Source organism: Ursus arctos, unplaced genomic scaffold, assembly GCF_023065955.2.
Source record: "Ursus arctos isolate Adak ecotype North America unplaced genomic scaffold, UrsArc2.0 scaffold_14, whole genome shotgun sequence".
In the NCBI taxonomy this organism is placed as follows: domain Eukaryota; kingdom Metazoa; phylum Chordata; class Mammalia; order Carnivora; family Ursidae; genus Ursus; species Ursus arctos.
In genome coordinates, this window is record NW_026622808.1 from 329520 (window position 1) to 353801 (window position 24282).

At 45.1% G+C, this 24282-nt stretch overlaps 1 protein-coding gene across 1 annotated transcript in view; it reads left to right on the forward strand.

The window, feature by feature from the left end:
- Positions 1-14217: 14217 nt before the first annotated feature.
- The window catches only part of USP22 (ubiquitin specific peptidase 22), a 39004-nt gene continuing 28939 nt past the window's right edge, over positions 14218-24282 (forward strand). The window contains exon 1 of the mRNA XM_026521187.4: positions 14218-14570. Coding sequence (XP_026376972.1) covers positions 14400-14570 — 171 coding nt within the window. The 5' untranslated portion in view covers positions 14218-14399. The remainder of the gene's footprint in view (positions 14571-24282) is intronic.

The following is a 24282-nucleotide window of genomic DNA, read 5'->3' on the forward strand; positions in this document are numbered from 1 at the left end:
CAAAGACTGTTACAAAAGACAAGGAAGGACACTATATAATAGTAAAGGGGACAATCTAACAAGAAGATACAACAATCGTAAATATTTATGTACCTAACATGGGAACACCCACTACCTAAAACAGTTAATAACAAACATAAAGGAACTAATCAGTAGTAGTACAATAATAGTAGGGGGCTTTAATACCCCAAATTACATCAATGGACAGATCATTGGAACAGAAAGTCAATAAGGAAATAGGGGCTTTAGATGACACTCTGGACCAGATGGACTTAACAAGCACATTCAGAACATTCCATCCTAAAACAGCAGAAAAGACATTTTTTTCAACTGCACACGGAACATTCTTCAGAACAAATCACATATCGGCCATGAAACGAGTTTCAACAAATTAAAAAGATGCATCTTTTCTGACCACAATGCTATGAAATTAGAAATCAACCACAGGAAAAAGCCTGGAAAGAACACAAATACGTGGAGGTTAAATAACATGCTACCAATAATGAACGCATCAATGAAGAAATCAAAAATTACATGGAAACAAGTGAAATGAAAATATAACAATCCAAAATCTTTGGGATGCAGCAAAAGCAGTTCCAACAGGAAAGTTTATAGCAATAAACGGCTACCTCAAGAAGTAAGAAAAAAATATCAAGTAAGTAACCTAACCTTACACCTAAAGGAGCTAGGAAAGGGAGAACAAACAAAACCCAAAACCAGTAGAAGGAAGGAAATAATAAAGATTAGAGCAGAAATAAATGATATAGAAACTAAAAAAGCAATAGAACAGATCAATGAAATGAGGAGCTTGTTCTTTGAAAAGATCAACAAAATTGATAAACCTGTAGTTAGACTTATTAAAAAAAAAAGCAGAGAGGTCTCAAATACATAAAATCACAAATAAAAGAGGAGAAGTAACAGCCAACACCACAGAAACACAAAAAAATTGTAAGAGAATATAATGAAAAATTATATGCCAACAAATTGGACAACCTAGGAGGAATGGATAAGTTCCTAGAAACAGATAACCTCCCAAACTAAATCAGGAAGAAATAGAAAATTTGAACAGACTGATTATCAGTGATGAATAAGTTGAATCAGTCATCAAAAAACTCTTAACAAAAACAAGTCCAGGACAAGACAGCTTCACAGGCGAATTCTAGCAAACATTTAAAAAAGAGGTAATACCTATTCTTCTTAAACCATTCCAAAGATAGAAGAGGAAGGAAAACTTCCACATTCATTCTATGAGGCTAGCATTACCCTGATACCAAAACTAGATAAAGACACCACAAAAAAAAAAGAGAACTACAGGCCAATATTTTGGTGAACACAGATGTAAAAATCCTCAACAAAATACTAACAAACTGAATCCAACAATACATTAAAGAAATCATTCACCATGACCAAGTGGGATTTATTCCTGGGATACAAGTTCAATATTTGCGAATCAATCAACATGATACATCACATCAATACGAGAAAGGATAAAAACCATATGATCATTTCAGCAGACGCAGAAAAAGCACTTGACAAAGTACAACATCCATGATAAAAACCCTGAACAATGTAGGTCTAGATGGAACATGGCTTGACGTAATAAAAGCCTTATATGAAAAGCCCACAACCAACATCATGCTCAGTGATGAAAAGCTTGAGAGCTTTTCCCCTAAGGTCAGGAACAAGACAAGGATGTCCATTCTCAACACTTTTATTCAACATGGTACTGGAAGTCCTAGCCACAGCAATCAGACAAGAAAACGGAATAAAAGGGATCCAAACTGGTAAGGAAGAGGTAAAACCTTCGCTATTTGCAGATGACATGATACTATATATAGAAAACCCTAAAGACTCCACCAAAAAACTACTGGAACTGATAAATGAATTCAGTAAAGTCTCAAGTTACAAAATCAAAGTACAGAAATCTGTTGCATTTCTATACACCAATAATGAAGCAGCAGAAAGAGAAATTAAGAAAACAATCCCATCTATAATTGCATCAGAAATAATAAGATACCTAGGAATAAACCAAAAATAATAAGATACCCAGGAATAAACTCTAACCAAAGGGGCGAAAACCCATACTCTGAAAACTATAAAACACTGATGAAAGAAATTGAAGATGACACAAAGAAATGGAAAGACATTCCATGCTGGTGGACTGGAAGAACAACATTGCAAAAATGTCTATATCACCAAAAGCAATCTACACATTTAATGCAATCCCTATCAAAATACCAACAGCATTTTTCACAGAACTAGAACAGACAATCCTAAAATTCATATGGAACCACAAAAGACCCCGAATAGCCAAAGCAATCTTGAAAAAGAAAAACAAAACTGGATGCATCACAATTCTAGACTTCAAGTTATTTTAAAAAGCTGCAGTAATCAATATAGTATGTAGTACTGGCCCAAAAACAGACACATAGATCAATAGAACAGAATAGAAAACCCAGAAATAAGCCCACAATTATATGGTTAAACTTTGACAAAGGAGGAAAGACTATCCAAGGGGAAAAAGACAGTCTCTTCAACAAATGGTGTTGGAAAAACTAGACAGCAACATGCAGAAGAATGAAACTGAACCACTTTCCTATAGCATACACAAAAATAAACTCAAAATTTAAGGACCTAAATGTGAGACCTGAAACCATAAAAACGCTAGAAGAGAGCACAGGTAATAATTTCTCTGATATTGGCAGTAGTAACGTTTTTCTAGATACGTCTCCTAAGGCAAGGAAAATAAAAGCAAAAATAAACTATTGGGACTACATCAAAATAAAAAACTTCTGCACAGTGAAGGAAACAATCAACAAAACAAAAGATAAACTACTGAATGGGAGAAGATACTTGCAAAGGACGTACACAATAAGGGGCTGGCATCCAAAATGTAGAAAGACTTATACAACTCAACACCAAAAACCCCCAAATAATCCAATTAAAATGGGCAGAAGACATGAACAGACATTTTTCCAAAGAAAACATCCAGACGGCCAACAGACACATGAAAAGATGCTCAACATCACTCATCATCAGGGAAATGGAAATCCAAACGGCAATGAGATATCATCCCACACCTGTCAGAATGGCTAAAATAAACACAAGAAGTAACGGGAATTGGCGAGGATGTGGAGAAAAAGGAGCTCTCTTGCTTTGTTGGTGGGAATGCAAACTGGTGCAGCCACAGTGGAAAACAGTACAGATGTTCCTCAAAAAGTTGAAAATAGAACTACCTCATGATCCAGTAATCACACTACTGGGTATTTACCCAAAAAAATCAAAAACACTAGGGATGCCTGAATGGCTCAGTCGGTTAAGCGTCTGCCTTCAGCTCAGGTCATGATCCCAGGGTTGTGGAATCAAGTCCTGCATCAGTCTCCTTGCTCAGCAGGGAGTCTTCTTCTCCCTCTGCCTGATGCTCCCCCTGCTTGTGCTCTCTCTCTCTCTCTCTGATGAAAAGAACCTTAAAAAAAATCAAAAACACTAATTCAAAGGGATATATGCACCCCTACATTTATTACATTATTTACCATAGCCAAAATATGGAAGCAGCCCCAGATGAATGGATAAAGAAGATGTGGTATATATATATATATATATATATATATATATATATATTATTCAGCCATAAAAAAGAATGAAATCTTGCCATTTGCAAAAACATGGATGGAGCTAGAGAGTAGAATCCTAAGTGAAATGTCAGAGAAAGACAAATACCATATGAGTTCACTCATATATGGAATTTAAGAAACAAAACAAATGAGCAAAGGAAAAAAGAGAGAGAGAGAGAGAGAACCAAGAAACGGACTCTTAACTCTAGAGAACAAACAGATGGTGACCAGACAGGAGGCGCGTGGGGGGATGGGTGAAATAGGTGATGGGGATTAAGGGTACACTTAGCGTGGTGAGCACTGAGTAATGTATAGAATTGCTAAATCACTATATTGTACACATGAAACTCATATAATACGGTATGTTAACTATACCAGAAGTAAAATAAAAAACTTAATAAAAAAATAAACAGTGTACCTTCAAAAAAATAAAAATAATCAAAAAGTCTTCAAAAGTTTTAGAAAGAATGAAAAAAACTCATGCATTCATTCAACAAACATTATCCAATGACTGTGAAATAGCAGGAATAGATGCTTTTGAATGACCCACAGTGACACATTACAATGATTTGGGGAGCTTAAAAAATATACTGATGCCTCTCTGTTGTTCCAGATTCGTTAAAAGGAGTTTGAAGGGCACGGGGTATGGACGTGAGTCTTTCATTCAAAAGTTCCCTGGTGATCTTGAAGAGCAGCGGGCCGGTCTGCACCAGGATCCCCACTCCGTGCTCTCCTATCCCCATAGGAGGACACAGACCGTGAGAGAAGATTTGGTGCTAGTAACGAAACGAAGGAGGACACCATGCCGGGTGCCTGCTGGGTGCAGGGAGGCTTCCGAGGGAGGTCAAGGAGAGCCTGACTGCCGAGTGCACATCTGAGCAAAAGTAGAAATCAGGGGGAGAGAGGAGAGCTAGTGCCGCTCCCTTGAGGCAGGAGTGAGGCAGGCAGGGGTCGCCGAGGACCCCAAAGGGCATGGCGAGGAGTTTGGATTTTATTCCAAGGGCAACGGAAACTAATGAAGGGATGTCATCTGATCTGTACTTATCCAAGATCGCTCTGGGGTCATGGGACCAAGAAACGAGGCTGGGTCACTGGCAGGGAGGACTCAGGACTGGGCCATGGATATGGAAGGGAAGAAAGTAGATTTTCTTTGAGGGAAGAGTGAGAAGGGCTTAGTGATTGACAAAAAGGAAGAAGGCCCTGAAGGCACAGGGTGGGCGCCTCAGGCAGAAAGAAGAGCAGGGCGGGGGCCCTGAGGGGGAGGGGCCACAGGACTGGGAAAGGGGTTGGAGAGGGGAGGGGTGGGCAGGCGGGCCGCTGGGCGAGTGTACTGATCCAGACACAAGTATTTACTGAGTGTTGGGCATGGGTTAGGTCCTGGGTACACATCAATTTAAAAGAAAAATCTTACCTGCAAGGAGCTTGTGTTCCGGTACAGGGAGTGAGAAAATCAACATGATAAAAAAATAATGTGATACGCAAAAATATAAAACAGACTAACAGGCATCTGAAATGCTGAGTGAGGAGATGTTCGTAATTTTAAGTAGAATGGTCAGGAACTGCTCACTGACCAAGAGTTGGTGACGGAGCAAGCCGTATCTGGGGAAGAGCTGTCCAGGCTTTAAACAGCAGGTGCAAAGGTCCTGAGGCAGAAGTATTCTTGTGTGTTAGAGGGCTGGAAGGAGTTGAGGGTGGCTGCAGTAGAAGAGCAAGAAGACAGCAGGAGGAAAGAGCTGTGGAGGAATGATGCATGGAAAAGACCCAACTTGTTTTCTTGCGTGTGTGGTAAAATACACAAAACCTGACAACTATCACTTTAGCCACTTTTATTATTTTAACGTAATACTTGAAAAATATTTTTCTATTGAGATGAAATTCATGTAACATAAAATCAACCATGTGAAAGTGTACAATTCAGCAACATGAAGTGCATTCACACTGTCGTGCAACCACCATCTCTGTCTAGTTCCAGAACGTTCTCATGCCAAATGGAAGTCCCATTCCCCAAACCCCAGTACGCAGTCCCTCCCTGTTCTTCCCTCCTTATAGCCTGGCAGGGGCTGATCTACTTTCTATCTGCGTGGGTTTTCCTATTCTGGACATTTCACAGAAATGGAATCATACGGTATGTGGTCTTTGTGTCTGGTCTTTCTCCCTTAGCATAAAAATTCAGACTTCGTGAATATCTTAGCATGGGTCAGAACTTCAGGACTTTTTATAGCTGAGCAATAAGCAATTGGATAGATGGACCACAATTTCTGGACCACAATTTTCTTCTGTTGATGGACTTCCAGTTGTTTCAAGGACTAAGCTTTGATTCTGAGGGAGGTGTTGGCCATTGCTCTGAGCGGAGCACCGGACCTGGTACCTGTTCTGACAGGATCACCCTGACTGCTGCAGGAGAGCAGACGGGGAGGGACACCTGTCGGCGTTTAGAGCACTCATCCAGGGAAGAGATGGTGGTAGTTTGGCCCAGAGTGCTAGCAGCGGAGGTGCTGGCCCTCCCTCAGCCCTCTGGAAGCCACCAATGGCAGGAGGATGGAGGGCAGGTGGGCACCCTGCAGACAAGCCCTCTCACACTTCTGGGAGTCCTCCTTCGGTGGCTGGCATTGCTCGCTGCCTTACCAGGTCTCTAACACGCCGCAATGCCGCCTGGGTGTGGAGGAGAGGTCTTCTTCGAACAGTAGGAGCAGCGGAGGACAAATGGAAAACAGAGCCCTTTATCATCCAGGCAAGAAAACTCTGCGGACCGAAAAGCACCTCTGGAGGATAGAAATAAGAGCCCTGGGCTCCTGCCCCGGCGCCAGGGCCAGCTGAATCACTGACCTGAGTGGGAAGGGGTGGCCATGGGGCGTCCCTCCTCCTCCCGGGCACTGCAAAGACTCAGCGGCTCCCCAGCTGCCACCTGGACTTAGATAATCCTGGAAGCATCCATCTCAAGCACCACAGGACTCGCATTTGCTGCCCATTCAGCTCAGCTCTCATCATCCTTGGGCCTCAGGCATCCTGAAGCCAGAAGAGCAGGTGCCCCATGTAGGGCTCCACCTTTACGGCTGCCAGCAGAAATGAGTAGAGAGCTGTCTTCCCATCTCGTTGGCACATCCTAGGTCACTGGTCCCTCGGAAAACCTTACGAGCCCAGCACACGAAGAAGTCACAGGATGACGGGGTCCTACTTCTTGCCGAGCACGATTTCTCTATGTCCCACTATCCAAGTGTCAAGGACACACTGAGAAGGACTGCAGGGTGGACCTGGAAGTTTCCAGGGGACTGATTTCCTGCCCAGTTGCCACTAATGGTGCTAGAGCCCAGGAAAGTGTGAGGTTTGCTGAATTTGGCCTTGATAGACACATCCTTCCTCTATTCTTAGCCCTCCCCACTCCTGGGTTGGGGAGGCAGCCACTCCTTCCTCCTCCCCTGTCCTGCCAGAAGCTGATGGGGTTAGCTTGCTTAAGGCAATCTATATGCGTTTTATTGTGGGACAATAATAGAATTAACAGGAAGTATGAAAATCAGAGGGAAACTCAACTTCTGGTCCATTACAGGGACAGAGCGGCAGGGCACAATGGGAAGAATTTCGCCTTGGGGATGGCATGTGGCCTTGGGCAGGGCATCCGACTTGTCTAGTCCCCGTCCCCTCATCTCTAAAGGGGGGTTAATAGCACCTCCCTGCAGGATGCTGGCTGTCACCGGACCGGCATGATGCCGGGCACACAGTAGGAATGTAATCCATGCGTTAGTAGTGATGATGTTGTTTACTTCTGCGTGATCCCATCCAGTCTGTGTCTCTACTTCCAAATCGTGTGCTATGTATATGGTTGAGGCGAACGTGTGACTGGAGTTTACCATGTGCTGGGCGTGGTCCTCAAGTCTTCACTCGGTGTAACCCATTTATTGAATCCTCACGACAGGCCTTTGAGGTGGATGCTATTGTCACCCACGTGCTACAAATGAGGAAACTGAGGCACGATTAATTTGCTGGAAGTCACACACCCATAAGTACTGGAGCCAGGGTGAACCCAGGTGGTCCGGCCCCAGACCTATGCTCTTACCCTCTATGCTCCGCCGGCTCTGCTCAGGATAGAATGGGAAGTGGGGACAGAAAAAGGGTTAGGTGAAAGCCTGGAGGGTAGGCAGCAACGTGACAGGGACAGCAAAAGGAGACAAGGACTTTCTGGCTCAAGCATTCATATGCCCCCCCCCCCATATCTCCTTTCTTGGAAGGGGGCAGGGGAGCCTGAGGCACTTAGGGAAGAAGACATGGCCAGCCCAGTGCTGAGCTGTCCCTTCCCTCCCTGACCGCAATGCTTCATCAGTTTTCAAAATGCCAGCTCTTCCCTGCGAGCCAGAGACAGGAAGGAGAGACTTGTGAAGGACCACAGAGATGACGTGGAGGCAGGGGTACAAAATAGAAGAGAGAGAGGCAGAGAGGAGAGAGAGAGAGAGAGGAGGGGTTGGTGGCCTTGTAAAGGAAGAGCCATTGTCCCTCTGCCATCCCTTGGCAATGGACAAGGACACTGTTGCTAGGCTACGTGGCGTCCAACCCAGCGTGCTGCGTGTTCGGACTGCTAAAGGGGTCACGGTCCTGGGCAGAGGCAGGTCATGACACAGCATGGGGTGGTCCCGTCCGTCACCAGAGCCTGGAGACCAGCCAGGGGCTACAATTTGCTTTTTGGAGACCTTAGCAGGCTGGTGAGTGACAGAACACAGTGGTCAAAAAGTACTTCTCACTAAGGAGATACCATTCATCAAGTTCTGAATAGGCTGTGGCAATGTCTGACACAGACTGTCATATTTTGCCCCTTTTAGAGATGTACAGCTATTTTTTAAAAAATATTTTATTATTTATTTATTTGAGAGAGAGCACATGAGCAGGGGGGAGGGGCAGAAGGAGAAGCAGACTCCCTGCTGAGCAGAGAGCCCAACAGGGGGACAGGGGACTTGATCCTAGAACCCTGGGATCATGACCTGAGCCGAAGGCAGAGGCTTAACCAACTGAGCCACCCAGGCACCCCTACTCCCAGCTGTTCTAGAAAAAAACTTTCTTCTGCCTTTTCTTCTATACAGAGGAGATTTTAATAGCCAAGGTATTTCAGGAAGTCCCAGTTTGCCGGAGCAAATGAGCAAGATTTTCATTTTGTGAAACTGAATTAGCAACAAAACAACAAAAAAGACAAGGGGCAATGAGGCTGCAAGGCTGTGACCAGAGCCACATTCTCACTGACTTCAGGACTCCATTCAAATTTCATTCCATGCAAATGACACACTCCACATGCACTGTGACCTTGAGCAAGTGACTTCAGTTCCCTGAGGCTCAGGTTACTCAATTGTAAAAATGAGATAAAACCACTTTCCTCATAGGCTTATGACAAGGTCAAATGAGATAATATGTGTAAAAGCCCTTGGAACCTATAAAGGATAACACAGAAGGATGGTAATATTTGTCTTCTTTGGTTTTTTTCCTGTTACTAGAAACTGTATCCCAAGTAATATAGACCACTCTTGAATTTGGCAACTTGGATGACTCAACGCAAAATAAATGACCTAATGATACATTCGTGTAATCAGAAATATTCTTCAAAGCTTAGAAACAAAGTAAAAGGGGGCACCTGGGTGGCTCAGTTGGTTAAGTGTCTGGCTCTTGATTTCGGCTCAGGTCATGATCTCAGGGTTGTGACATTGAGCCCTGCCTAAGATTCTCTCTCTCCCTCTCCTTCTGTCCCTAAACACCCCTACCCTGGTCTCGAGTGCATACATGCACTCTCTTTCTCTCTCTCTGGAAAGAGAGAGAAAAAAGAAACAAAGTGAAAAATGACCACTTGACTTGTAATGCACTAGACACCTGTTCTCTAAGGAAATGTAGCTATGCTTATCCTACTATTGATTCAATTAGGAACCAGACATTTTACAATTCTCTAAGCTTAAAGATTAATGATAGAGAGTAGTACAGTATGATGGTTTTCTTTTATGACCAGCAGAAAAGACGACCCCAAAGCGTACAGTTGCATTTCCTTGGAGAACAGTGGTTCTCAAAGTGTGCCCCCCACTCCCCCCGACCAGCAGCAGCATTATCTGGGAATGTGTGAGAAACGAAGTTTCTCAGACTTCACTCCGGACCTATGAAATCACAACCTCCAGGAGTGAAGCCAAGCATCCCAAGGTTCCTCTGTTGTAGGCTGCAGTTTGAGAATCACGGACCTAGGACATTAACAGAGTTTTAAAGTCATAAATAGAAAACCTTATCTCATCATGCCCTTTCTTCCCACTGACCAAAACAATCCCATTTTCCCATATGATATTTTGACTTGTGTATATCTTCCTATTGTCCCTTGTTAATAAAGTTAAATAAAACTTTGCTGTGTGCTATTTTGTTGTTGTTAAATTGAGATATAATTGGCATATAACATTAGTTTTCAGTGCACAATAAAATGATTTGACATAAGTATATGTTGCAGAATGATTATTATCTGTGTTTCAGTAATATCTATCACCATACAAATTTGCCTATCCTTCTAACCCCGTCTCTGGTAACTACCAATCTAATCTCTGCATCTGTGAGTTTGTTTGTTGGTTGGTTGGTTGGTTTTCTGTTTTTTTTTTTAAATTCCACATATAATGTCTTTTCTGACTTATTTCACTTAGCATGATGCCCTCGGGGTCCATCCATGTTATGGAGAATGGCAGGATTTCCTTTTTAAGGGCCGAATAATATTCCATTGAACACGGTAGAGAAAATGTGGTGTAGCTATATAAATACACTGGAATATTATTCAGCCATAAAAAAGATATCCTGGGGCAGCTGGGTGGCTCAGTCAGTTAAGCATCTGACTCTTGGTTTCAGCTCAGGTCAAGATCTCGTGGGTCGTGGGATCCAGCCCTAAATTGGGCTCTGCACTCAGCAGGGAGTCTGTTTGAGGGTCTCCCCCTCTGCCCCTCCCCCTACTTGGGCACATGCTCTCTCTCTAAAATAAATAAATAAATAAATCTTTTTAAAAAATTAGAAAAAGAAATCCCGACATTTGCAATACTTAAGTGTCTTTCAGTACTTTCAATGTTGTTCCACTGTCTTCTGGCTTCCAAGGTTTCTGATTTTAAAAACCTATCATTGCTCTCCTGCATATAATGTCTTTTTTTTTCTCTAGCTGCTACCAAGATTTGCTCTTTATTATTTGTTTTTAATAAACTGTGTTGTGACTCAGCATGTTTTCTTCACATTTATTTATTTATTTTTATTTTATTACGATTTTATTTATTTATTTGAGAGAGAGAGAGAGAGAGTGCAAGCACAAGTCGGGGGTGAGGGAGAAGCCGACTCCCCTCTGAGCAGGGAGCCTGATGTGGGGCTCGATCCCAGGACCCTGGAATCATGACCTGAGCTGAAGGCAGACGCTTCACTGACTGACCACCCAGGCGCCCCTTCACATTTATTTTCCTTGGGATTCAACGGCAGTTTTGAATCTAAACATTTTTATCCTTCACCAAACTGGGGGAAATTTCTACCATGATTTCTTCAAATATATTTTCAGTCTCATATTCTCCCCCCTCTCCTTGAGATGGGGACTGGAATCACACTTACGTTAGGCCTTTCGGTATTGTCTCATGCGTCTGTGAGGCTCTGCTCAATTTTTCCATGTTTTTTCTTTGTTCCGATTGGATCATTTCAACTGACCTATTTTCAAGTTTACTTACTGTCCTATGTCATTTCTGTTCTGGTCTTAAGGTGACCTTTTTATTGGAGATACCGTGTACTTGAGTTCCAGTTCTTATATATAGTTCATGCTTCACTGCTCTTTCCTATCTTTTCATTGATTTGAAGGATATTGTCCTTTACTTCACCAAGCGCAGTTAGCATAGCCACTTTGAAGTCCTCACGTGCTAATTTTAACATCTCATGCTTCTAGGGTTGTTCATTTCTGTCTTATCCCTTGAAAATGAATCCTAGCTGCAAATGTCAAGTAATTTTGGATTGTATCCTGAATGTTATAAATGTTATACTGTTTTCAGCATGGATTTTGTTGTATACCTCCAAAGAGAGTTGATATTTTTGTTTTTAAAAGGCACTAATTTAGAACTTAACTATTTCTTGGGCTGCAGCTTTAATCTCTGCTCACTTCTTTTTGTTCTACTTGGGCTCGGTGGAATTATCCATGAGTGGCTAAGTGGTCAGCTAGATACTTAGAACCAGTTTGTGCATAGACTCTGGGCTCCCCTTTCTTCTCTCCTCACTTTTCAGTGGTTTGTTCTGTACTCTTCTCCTGCTTCCTCAGTCCAGAAAGGGGTGGGGAGGGGACGGTCTTTGGTCAGAGTTTCAGCCTCCCTGTCTGGGTACCTCCAAGAGTAGCCTGTCCTCAATCTACAAGCCATAAAAAACAGGTGACTTCCTTGGGCAAGTCCCGTCTTCCAAGGGTCTGCTCCCTCCTGAATCTGCTTGCTTTGGTTCACTCTCCAATACTTTCAGGTGTTTGTTTTTGTATTCTGTCCAGAGATCACAGCTGTTATCTGGCCAAGGACTAGTGTAGGGTATTACCTGACCATCTTGGAAGCACAATTCCATGAGTGTTTTAAGTTTCTCTAAATTGGAAAACAACAATAAAAAAAAATAGAGAGAATAATATTTTAGACCGTGTTAGTCTCATGGATGGTGCGAAATACTGTTCAAGGCAAATCTCTCACCATGTCACTTATTTTTAAAAACTGACCAACTCCTACTCATCCTTCTGTGCTTATGTAAAGCATACTAAACTTGTCTGGGTCCCCTCCACTATGACTGCAGGGCAGGGTTAGGGTAAAATGTTCTTGAAATGTTTTCACGTTACCTGCACTTTCCTTTATCTCTGCAATTTCTTATTACTGGAATTGCTTGCTAATGTCGCTATTTATCCCACTACATTGTGGGATTCTTTTTTTTTTTTTAATTCAAGTACAGTTGACACACATGTTATATTTGGTTCAGGTGTACCGCATAGCGATTCCCCAACTCTATACATTTTGCTTTGCTCACCGCCAATGTAGCTCCCATCTGTCGCTATACATTACCGTATACAGATTCTCAAAGTAGGACATGGTCTTAATCATTTCAATGCCCAGCAATGAATGTAGCTCCCATCTGTCCCTGTTACATTACCATTAACTAGTCCCTCCGCTGTACCTTTCATCCCCATGACTTACTCATTCCATAACCTCAAGTCTGTACCTCCCACTCCCTTTCACCCCTTTTTGCGCATCCCCTCCCATCTCCCACTCCCTTCTGGTGACCACCAGATTGTTCTCTGTATTTATGGGTCTGTTTCTGTTTTTTTTGTTGTTTATTTGGTTTTTCAGAGTCCACATCGAAGTGAAATCATACAGTATTTGTCTTTCTGTGTCTGACTCACTTCACTTAGCATAATACCTTCTCCGTCCGTCCATGCTGTCACAAATGGCACGCTCTTATTCTTTTTTATGGCCATAATATTTCATTGTGTATATACACCACATCTTTATCCATTCACATATTGATTGACACTGAGGTTGCTTCCATATCTTGTCTATTATAAATAATGCTACAATAAGCAGAGGGATGCATATATCCTGGAGTTACTGTTCTTTTCTTCGGGTCCCTAACCAGCAGTGGAATTACTGGCTCATGGGGTAGTTCTATTTTTAATGTTTGAGGACCCTCCCTACTGCTTTCCACAGTGGCTGCAACAATTGACATTCCAATCTGTGGTTTTTTTCTCATTGAAGTATAAATAACGTAAATGTTATATTAGTTTCACGTGTACAATATAATTACTCAACCATTCTATACATTTCTCAGTGCTCATCAATTTAAGTGTATTCTTAATCCCCTTTATTTCTTCCATGCCCCCACCCACCTTCCCTCGGGCAGCCACCAGTTCGTTCTGTTTTTTTTAAGCACCCGGATAGTATTGTTTGTTTTTTTCCTTTGTTCGTTTTGCTTCCTCACTTCTGAGTGAGTGAAATCGTACGGCACCCATCCTGGGATTCTCAAAGTAGGTCATGGTCTTAATCATTTCAATGCCCAGCCACTACCAGACAGGCCACAAAGACGGGAGAGGCCTGCAGAGCCCCAGACGAGGGACTCCCGTCGCCAACAAAACTGACAGCGAACCAGGAAAGCACTGCCCGGGGTGGGCAAGCCCAGGCTGGGGCTCCGCACCTATCTGCGAGGCCCAGCCCGCTGCTCCGCCTCTTTGCGGCAGAGCTCAGGCCGGTGCAAACCGGTTCCGTGCCCCGACGGACAGCCCGCGTCACCCGCTCCTCGGCTGGCCCCCACCTCCGCAGTGCTCCGTGGGCGATCGGGAGCGGCCAGCGGCCGGCCCGCAGGGAGGGAGCTCGGAACCGCGCACCCTGCGCCGACAGCTAACGACAGCGACCGCAGGCGTCAGCGCGGGGGCGGGCCCTGGTCGGCGCGGAGCGCCCGGGAGCCTGCGAGCGCGGGGGGCGGCGGGGCGGGCCCGGGAGCGGCCGGAGCCTGCGCACTGCGGCGCCCGCGGCCGGCCGGGGATGACGTAACCTCCGCCTGCGGCCTCCGCGCCCCGCCCCGCGCCGCGCTCCGCGAACCCGGCGAGCGCAGCGCGGGCGGCGCCTGGTTGGCCGCCGCCTCCTCCTTGGCGTCCGCGCAGCCGGGTCTTTGTCCGCCGGCCCCGCGGCCGCCCGCGCTTTGTTCCCGGCGCCGTTCCCCGGCCGGCCGGGGCGCGCCGCCGAGCAGCTCCCCCGCGCCGCGCTGGCGTCGTCCTCGTCCCCCTCGCCGCCCCCCGCGCGCGGCCGGGCCCTGCCCCCCATGGTCTCCCGGCCCGAGCCGGAGAGCGAGGCCATGGACGCGGAGCTGGTGGTGACGCCGCCGGGCTGCTCGCACCTGAGCAGCTTCAAGGTGGACAACTGGAAGCAGAACCTGCGGGCCATCTACCAGTGCTTCGTGTGGAGCGGCACGGCGGAGGCCCGCAAGCGCAAGGTGCGACCCCTCTCGCCCGGAAAGCCGCGGGCTGGGCTGGGAGCCAGCGGAGACCCTCTGTTTGCGGCGTTGCTCAGCAAGGGGGTGGTGGGGGGCCTTGCTGGGGGCGAGGAGAGGGAAGGGAGGGCCTGTTAGCCTCCCGCGGGCCCCTCCCGGGTTGCGCTCGCCGGCGGGGCGGGGCGGGGCGGGGGGGCCGAGAGGGCTCTTCTCCTTTCTTATTCCCTGCCCCCTCCCCTCCCCCTGCTCCCTCTGCTCTCCCTCCCCTTTTTTCCTCCTCCCCTCACCCCTCCTTCCTCTCCCCTCCACCCTCCCCTCTCTCATCCTCCCTCCCCCTTCTCCTCCTCCCTCCTCCCGTTCTCCTCCGCCTCGGTCCTCCCGCGCCCTCTTCCCTTCCCCCATCGTCCTCCCCCCTCCGCTGCGGGGGTGGGGACGGAGCAGGGGCGGGGTTTGGGGCGTGTCCAGTTCCGGGGGGTGGGCGAGCGCAGTTCTGGGAAGGGGCGGTTTTCTTCTCCGGGCTGGCTGTGGGAGCCTGGTACGGAGGAGCCAGGGGTCCGAGGTGCCAGCGCTAGGCCTCACCAAGGAGCTCGCCAGGGCGGGGGACGGTTTGGGGGCGGGGAGGGGGGCAATGAGAAAACCCGGGTCAGAAAACTGTAAAGGGACAGAGACTCCGGGGCCTCTTGGGTGGTGCGCTGTGGGTCAGTCCCCTGCCACCATACTGAGCACCCGTTAATGTGTGTGCATTAAGGCTTACCTGGCTCAGGGAAACGGAACCGTGTGTCGCGGTCGGGAGTTGTTAGGGTGAAGCTACAACTGTGCGGTGCTCGGGCAGAAGGCCGCACCGGCTCCAGGGTCTGCAGGAACGAATGCAGGGAGATGGCACGCCCCGCCTCATTTCAGATTTGAGCGTGGGTGGAGGGGGTAAGCGGGAGTGAGCAGTCGGAAATGGAGCGAGTCAGGCCACTGTGTACACCTGTATCTGGGAAAGCCATTTCGTTACCATCACGGTGTGTTTTGGAGAATCGCTTGTAGCTACGGAGGAGTGGATTTAAACGGAAAGATGGATTTGGTGGGAAGGTGGGACAGTGGCATGCCTTCTGCGTTAAGAGCCTGTAGTAAGAAACTGATCACCTCCCTGAGACGTTGAGGAAATTACATTTGGTGTTACATTTTTCAGATACGTCTCGTTAGGCTTATTAATGTGGAAATGAGAAAATAACGGTATTATCTGAGTAAATCTTGTTACGGTGTAACGCGATTTTGCAGTTTAGTGAGATCGGGAGGTCTGTGAGGCTCTTTCCACCTTGAGTAGCTTTTTTTCTTTTTCTTTTTTTTTTTGAAAACATCCACTGAGATTGTAGGGAATGTCAAGTACCAGTTTTCTTTCTTTTTATTAGTGATGGTGTCGGGAAACATCACCTCTTAAAATGATCTAAAATCAGCGATGATTTCTATTAGGATCAGAATGAGATTCTTGCTAATGGAATTATGTGCTCCTAAAAACAATCCTGGTTGAAATTGATGATCTTCAGGTGATAATCTTGGACTGCTCCATGTCGTTGGTTCATTGGTTGAGATTTATGTGGTGTGTGTAAATGCCTCTCAACGCTGGATTCCTTACTTAAGGAATCCCCTTTTTTTCTTCTTTCTCTTCTCCCCTTCCCCTGTAAATTTTTAACAGAGCTGAAGGAGTCAAGTTTAACCCATCATTAACTTTGTCTCCTTTCCTAAAGGAAGGAATCACTTTTTCTTTTGCCATATATATATATATATATATATATATATATATATATATATATATATATATCTCGGATTAATTCTTTAATGTCAGTTACTGAGTTTGGAAGCTGTTGAAGTAACGTCTCTGTTATTCACTTGTAAGCACTTGAGCTATTGACAGACAGGAGGTGGTGATAAACACCTCAAACTTCAGATCTGTCAGTGTTGCAATACCTTTTGGTACTAAACCAGCCAGGAATCCTAATGTCCTTCATCTTTTCTGCTCCGGATTTTGTGGGGGGGAGGGTCATTGCTGTATCACTCGGGTCCTGTCTAACTGCACGTCTAGCACTCTCTAGTGGCCCAGCCAAGGAAGAGTTGATTTGACAAAGGGTTTAACCCTGTTGGTTAACAATGAGCAGTACATGTTTCGCAGTGTGGATTCTCAGATCTGTAGGCGTAGCATATTTTTGGTTTTAATAATATTAAGTTTCCTATAAAAATATTTCAATTTAAGTTACAATCTTAGTAAACAAAGATGCCTTTCGAGGTCGAGGTCTCCGCTACAGTGTAACCATAGAAAGCAAGCCCTGGATAAACAGGAGAGCTTTCTCTAAGTAGAAAAGGGTTATGGTTTTTGTATCCACCCTTGATTCTTCTTTTGGTAGGCACAGAGTAAGAGGGACGTGATCAGATTTGGTAACTTTCTGTCCAATTTAGGCTTGACTTGCAGTAAAACGTGTGTACTGCTGGATGTAAAAATGTTCCCGTGGTTTAGGACTCGGTGCGGCCACAGTGGACTCTGCTTTTCTGGCACGTGTTGAATATAGCAAGTATCTTACCGTTTTAGGGTTTGTGTGTGAAAAAGAAACCGACAGTGAAAACATCAAGATTTTGCAGTGCTGCCGGTTATTATGACATAAAGTCTACGTGGTATTTTGGGTATATAGATTTTTGGGAGGACAGGGAATATTTTTTTAAATAATCACCTCTCTCTCTCGTAATGTTTCTGTGACTCTAAAATTTTGCAGCAGCTTGTCCTCAAAATACAGCCGTCTTTTTTTAAATTTTTATGTAATTTTTAATTTTTTAAAGAAGATTTTATTTATTTATTTGACAGAGAGAGAGAGACAGCCAGCGAGAGGGGGAACACAAGTAGGGGGAGTGGGAGAGGAAGAAGCAGGCTCCCAGCGGAGGAGCCTGATGTGGGGCTCGATCCCAGGACCCTGGGATCAGGCCCTGAGCCGAAGGCAGATGCTTAATGACTGAGCCACCCAGGCGCCCCTCAAAATACAGCCCTCTTGGGACACCTGGGTGGCTCAGTCGGTCGAGCGTCTGCCTTCGGCTCAGGTCCTGGGATGGAGCCCCACATGGGACTCCTCGCTCAGTGGGGAACCTGCTTTTCCCTCTGCCTCTGCTGTTCCCCGTGCTTGTGCGCGCATGCGTGCTCTCTCTGACAAATAAATAAATTTAACCCCCCCCCCCACAACACAGTCCTCTGTAGCTGTAGTACGCACTTTTACCAAATATACTTTGGTACAAGAGAAGAAGAGTTGTCAGACGTACTGTAATTCGGATTATTATGGATTCTGGTTTAGTTTGGCCAGTAATCTGGAGGACAGTAAATTGCTTTTGAGGTTTCTATCTGAGGCACAACATTTGGGGCCTGAAGCAAGCGTTTGGGTAGAAATCCTTAGGGCAGTATCTCATTTGAGGAAGGGGCTCGAGAGAAGGAATTACCTGGGAAATGATGGGTGAAAGGGGGGAGGGCTCTAAGATCGGCAGTCATACCTTCCTTTAATACTTCGTTCTGTCTGATGTTTGTGGTCTTTACACCACCATTGAAATGTGGAATGGGTACCCTTTGATGGAAAGTGGAACGAATCCCTGTTTTTTTAGAACTCTCATTCTCTCTTCCGTCCAGAGTCAACTCTGAACCCTGGGTTCTGTCTTGAGGAATTGAAATCCTAATTGTCAAAAGGCCGTTCATTGACTAGTAGGTGTCATGCAGCCAGCTAATGAGTATCTGCCTTAAAATTTAGAGTATTTGTAGATGCCCAATGGTGATTCTTACACGTAGGGTAATTAGAGCCTGAACATACATAAAGGAATGTATAAATAATTCTAGATGCTTAATCGTTGGTCAGTTTTACTGAGGAAGATTAAAATGCATGAATCTGTGTATTAAAAAAAACAATTATGGAATGACAATATGAACATAGTCTTAGTGTGTAAAAATAAAACACCTTATAGGCTTATAGACTGTATGTGGTGAGTGTTTTCTGGCCCCACACAACCACTGTCAAGATATGTTTGCTGTCTGGGCCTGCTAGATTTTAAAAAAATTATAGGGGTGCCCGGGTGGCTCAGTCACTTAAGCGTCTGCCTTCGGTTCAGGTCATGATTCCAGGGTCCTGGGATCGAGCCCCGCAGCGGGCTCCTTGCTCAGCGGGGAGCCTGCTTCTCCCTCTCTCTTTGCTTCCCACTCTGCTTGTGCGCAGGTACTCTCTCTCGGTCAAATAAATAAATAAATAAAATCTTTCAAAAATTACAACTACGTCTCCATATAAAACAATTACGTGTTTTATTTATGTAAACACACATGCCGTGTATCTTGTTTCCATTCTCACTCATTGCCCACGCGTGTCAATCTGTTCAGCTGTGCGGTTAATATTCCACTGGATGCAAACTGCATTGTGTATTTCCCCCTTTTTTTCAAGCTTTCAATTTGGAGGATTTACTAAGAATTTGTAAACCTCAAGCCTGCTAATCAGTTTGCAGAAGGAATAATCTTAGGCAAGTCGTTTATATATGTGTTTTTGTTTACTGAGGGATTGAAATGGGACTACTTGACATCAAACCTGAGATGCCTTGAAAAAGTACAGTTTTATTTATGGAAAAACATGGGGAGGGAGGTAGCCAAAAGGAGACAAATACAAAAACTAAATACGAAACATAAAAGTTTAAGGTGGTATGATTTCATGGAGTATACGTGTCATGCCCTTTCATTTTGAATCTTTACAAAGCGACAAATACAGGTCGTTACTCTGTGCACCCTTGCCTCAGATGAGAGTAGCTCTGACACTCAGGGTTGTGGAAGTGTAGATTGTCGTGGGAAAGGGAAGTCATTGCAGGAGGAAAATGGTCTTAATTCTCTTGAGTCAGTGGCACTTTGCCACGTCTTTTAGAAAAAGCTGTCTGGTCTAGGGCTATGCACTGGTCATCTCGTCATAGGTGCTGTTTGGTTCTGGAGTCTGAGATCTGTCCCTTGAGAGCTGAATGAATCTCTTTGATTCGTTTGAACTTTTTAGTAGACGTCATCATTGGGGGGAAAACAGTTCTGCCGTTCCTGGCTTAGACAGACTGCCTGCAGCCGCAGGACAGACTGATAGATGGTAAACGGAGAGCCACGAGTTGTCCGTGTGTTGCTGGCTTCACCGCTGAGACAGGCTAATCCTCATTGACTCAGCCCAGCACTTCCCCAGGATGTTGAGAACGCTGCTGAGCCCACTCTGTGTTTTGTGTTTTTGTTTAATAAGTTCAGTTCATTTTTTGGATATGTTTTTTTTTTTAAGTAAACTTTTTTTCTTTTCAAACTTTATTCCCTTGAGGAATTAACTCTTGATTTATCAATGCCTTGAATCTCTCAAATCCTTAACAGCAAAACGTCATACAGCTTATACGAAGCAGGGGACAGGTTATTCCAAGTAAAAGGTCCAGAATGGAAAAAAATTTTTCTTTTGAGATAATCATAGATTCACTTGCTGTTGTAAGAAACAATACATGGAGATCCCTGTACCCTTCACGCAGTTTCCCCCAATGGTAACATCTTGCAAACTGTGATAAAATACTAACAACCAGGATGTCAGCATTGATACAGTCCATCTTTGATACAATCCACCCGTTTTATTCCGACCACCCCCCTCCAGTCTCCCTGATAGTTAACCTCTTACTGTTACCATGGTACCTTCTGTTACAACTAACGAGAGAGCCTGATACATTGTTACTAACTGAAAGTCATGCTTCATTCAGATCCCAGTAGTTTTTTCCTAATCTGTTTCATTCTCAGAATCCCATCTGGGATTCCACGTTACATTTAGTCGTCATGTCTCCGTAGGCTCCTCTGGATTGTGACATTTTCTCAGACTCTCCTTGTTTTTGATGACCACAGCAGTTTTGAGGCATAGGGCTCCGGTATTTTGTAGAACGGTCCTCAATTTGGGCTAGTCTGTTGTTTTTCTCATGGTTCATAGCTGTGGTTATGGGTTTTGGGAAGACCAGAGAAGCGAAGCGCTCTTATCAGGTCCTGTCAAGGGTGATGCAGTCAACAGGACTTGCCACTGTTGGTGGTAAGCTTGACCCTGGTTCTCAGGCTGCCCTCCAGTAAAGTGAGTCTCTTTTCCCTCCTTTCCGAACTGTCCTCTTTGGAGTGGAGTCTCTCTGCACAGGTCACACTTAAGGAGTGGGCAGTTACGCTCTACCTCCTTGAGGCCAGAGCATCTGTAGAAATTATTTGGCATTTTTCTATAGGAAAAATTTGTCCTTTCTCACGCATTTAGTATTTATTCAGTCTTTGGTATCAGTATGGATTTGCGGATACTGTATACTGTAGGTTATAATCCCCTATTCTGCTTTGTTGATCAGACTTCCAGCTTCAGCGGGGGGGGGGGGGGGGGGCTCTTCCAGTTGTCTTCCCTGTCACTTTGACATACCGTTACCAATTTTTGTTTGGTTTATTGTTGTTTTTGAGGATTTCCTTACTTCCTTATTTTCCAGTACTGTGAGTTTCTAGGCTTATATTGTATATTTTCTGCCCCGGTCTTAGAATCTGCCGTTTCTCCAAGGGGCCCTAGTTCCTTTTATTAGAGAATAGAGTTAGAAAATACGGGTTGGCCAGTGGCTTGCTTGTTGATACCAGTGATGTGGCTTCTCAGCCCTCAGGGGACAGAGCTGGGAAACAGAAGTGTGTGTACACAAAGTCTGTGGTTGTTCATCTCCACCCTTATTACACTATCCCTGAGTTCACAGTGATGTCTCTAACTCGAATCCAACATTACATGGATCATTCTAGCCTTCTCCTCTTGCTTATCTGTAACTTCTCTGTCTAGCAGACAGAAACTTATCCACCATCCACGTACTTACCTGTTTAATTTCAGTTTACTTGTATAGTGCTATAGGGGCCAAGAGTAGTCTGCCCTTAAATGTGACCGTTTGGCATATTGTCTTTTCTGAATTAAAAGTTCCTTAAAAACGGGCCATGCAAGAACAGTCTGATCCTCCTTTGTGTCCAGAAGGCAGGAAATAAATCTTCCATCTCAAATGTACCCTCCTTGTACCAGGAGGCAAAGAGACATCTTTATCATCAGAGATAGGGAATTTAGAACCGAGAAAGCTGTATAACCGTTGTTATTTTTTACCACTTTACAGCCCAGCCCAAAATCTGTGTAGAATTCCTTATTAATTGAAGCTCCTGAACATAAGCTTTTGTCTGGTCAGTTCCTCTCAGATTTATTGTCTCTTTGCCAGCTTTTGTCATTTCTTTGGGTCTTAATGTCAGTATTGGTCTTCCTGTGCACATGATTAAACTTTGATTTTTTTCTTTTGTTAATCTGTCTGATGTCAGTTTGAATCTTAGACCAGCTGGAAGAATCTTGAAGCGTGGAGGAAAATTTTTCCCTTCCAACAGCGGTTTCAGAATTGTTACTCTGCCTCTCCTTGGGAAGCAGCGTTATCACCTGGCTGACATATGGCTCCTTGTGCCTTTCGTTTTACACCCTCTACTCATTTCCGAGTTACTTAGGCATGTTGTCCCATACCCTCTACGTACGTGGGCCTTATCGTATTCATTTATTGTAATACAGTTCTGTGAGGGCCTGCGCTGCATCCTGACATCCTCTGACTGCCTAACCAATTATTTACAGATTTGCATATATTATGGTTTGCCCTTTGTGCTGTGAAAGTTAAGAAGATTAAGTAGGAAGTATGTAAACTCGTTTTGGGGGACTGAAATGACCTACTTTAACAGATATTTGAGGTTTGTTTCTTGTCTCCTCTTATGTTGACTGGTACCTGGAGCGGAGAGTGAAATTAAACCCGAACCAGTAGCTTTTATTACTACTTATTAGCCACTCTGGTAAAAGACTGCGGAATAAAGGGGAAAGGGCAGGTTAAAATGAGGGTTTAGGAGAATCTGATCCCTCCTATACACACTGACAACTGACAGTTGGGAGGCGATGTAGAATTTAAATTGAGAATAGCCCAAGGGGGAAAAAAAAAGTAGCCCAAGGCAGTCAGTACCCTGGGGATTTTGCCTGTGCTTCCGCCCAGAAGTGTGACCTGCGCAGGTCCCCATATCTCTCGAGTGTCATTCATTTCTCATTTATGATGATAGTACCTATGTTACATAGCATTTTATATCTTAGAAAGGACTTTTCATACTTACTTTCACTGGATTTTGGCACTCGGGCTACACGTTTTTGGTGGGCGTGGCAGGTAAGTCTCCTAACCTATCCAGGGACACTGATCCTGAACACCAGGTCTGGGCCTTGAAATTAGGTTCCTTTGAGTCTGAAGTCTGTGCTCCCCGTTAAAGTATTCTGGGATGTTTTACGACATCACGAGGTCACTCGCGAATCTCGGCAGGCAGCGACCATACGTGGTACAAATGAGACTCAATCGGGGCACTTCCTGGAAACAGTGTGAGATTGTAGAGGTTAAGGGTTCAGTCCCAGAGCACCGCTCCTCCTTTAGACACGAGTCACAAGTCCGGATTGGCACCTGTGTTTGCAACTGATTAGGACCCCTTCTTCGATAACATGTTCAAATGGTTCACAAAACTGAGGGAAGCATTTAGTTAAACATTTACCACTTTATTATAAGAGATACTGTAAAGCGTACAGATGAACAGCCAGGTGAAGAGCTACATAGGATGCGGTCTGGAAGGGCCCCGGGCACAGCAGCCTTGCCCCAGTGGGGTCGGGCTGCACCACGCCCCCAGTGCATGTGATGTATGAAAGATGTTAGCGTTTGAAGCCGACGGCCAACAAGGAATTCTTGAGATGTCTTTGTGCAGAAAGGTGATTTTATTGAAGGACAGGGACAGGCCCCGTGGGCAGAAAGAGCTGCACCTGGTCATGAGGAGTGGCCCATTATATACTTTCAAGGTGGGAGAGGGTTAAGGACAGCGTAAGTCTCTAAGGAGTTTTGGGAGCAAGGTTTCCAGGACCTTGAGGGGGCTGGCTGTTGTTGGGAAAGGTTATTTATTACTGTCTAACAAAGCCTTAGTCATGAGACCCTTCAGATGTATATCTGTGGGTCCTATGCTTGGGGATGATTGCCAATATATATTTTGGGGGGTAGAGATAAAGGAAGTTTCCGTAGGAATTTTTTTTTTTAAGATTTGTTTATTTATTTATTTATTTATTAGAGAGAGCGCACATGTCCTCGCATGAGGGGAGGGAGAGGGAGAAGAAGCAGGCTCCCCGCTGAGCAGGGAGCACAACAGGGGTTCGATCCCAGGACCCTGAAATGATGACCCGAGCTGAAGACAGCTGCTTAACCAACGAGCCACGCAGGTGCCCCCAAAGGAGTTTTTATATGTTAAAGTAGACTTACAGGAACCCCGGGGGTCGCGCGCTAAGATTGCCTTTTGCCCTTAGCCAGGTATTACTATCGCGGCACCTGAGTTCCTAGAGGAATGTCACTCTGTTTCAAGGACTTGTCAGGGCTGTAACTGGTAAGGAAATGTAGTAATTTTTCTTCTGCCTTTGTTTCCCACATTACATGGATGCACTAACCAACCCAGAAGCCATTACGTAGTTCTCATTGATTAAGCAGACGCTGATTAGACCATTACATAGGCACGATTGATTAAATCATTGGCGATTGGTGGAGGTTGGGGTGGGGCTGGGAGTTCCAACCCCCTAATGACATGGTTGGTTCCCTGGCACCCAGACCCTATCCTGAGGCTCTCCAGAAGCTTTTCAAAAATCATCTC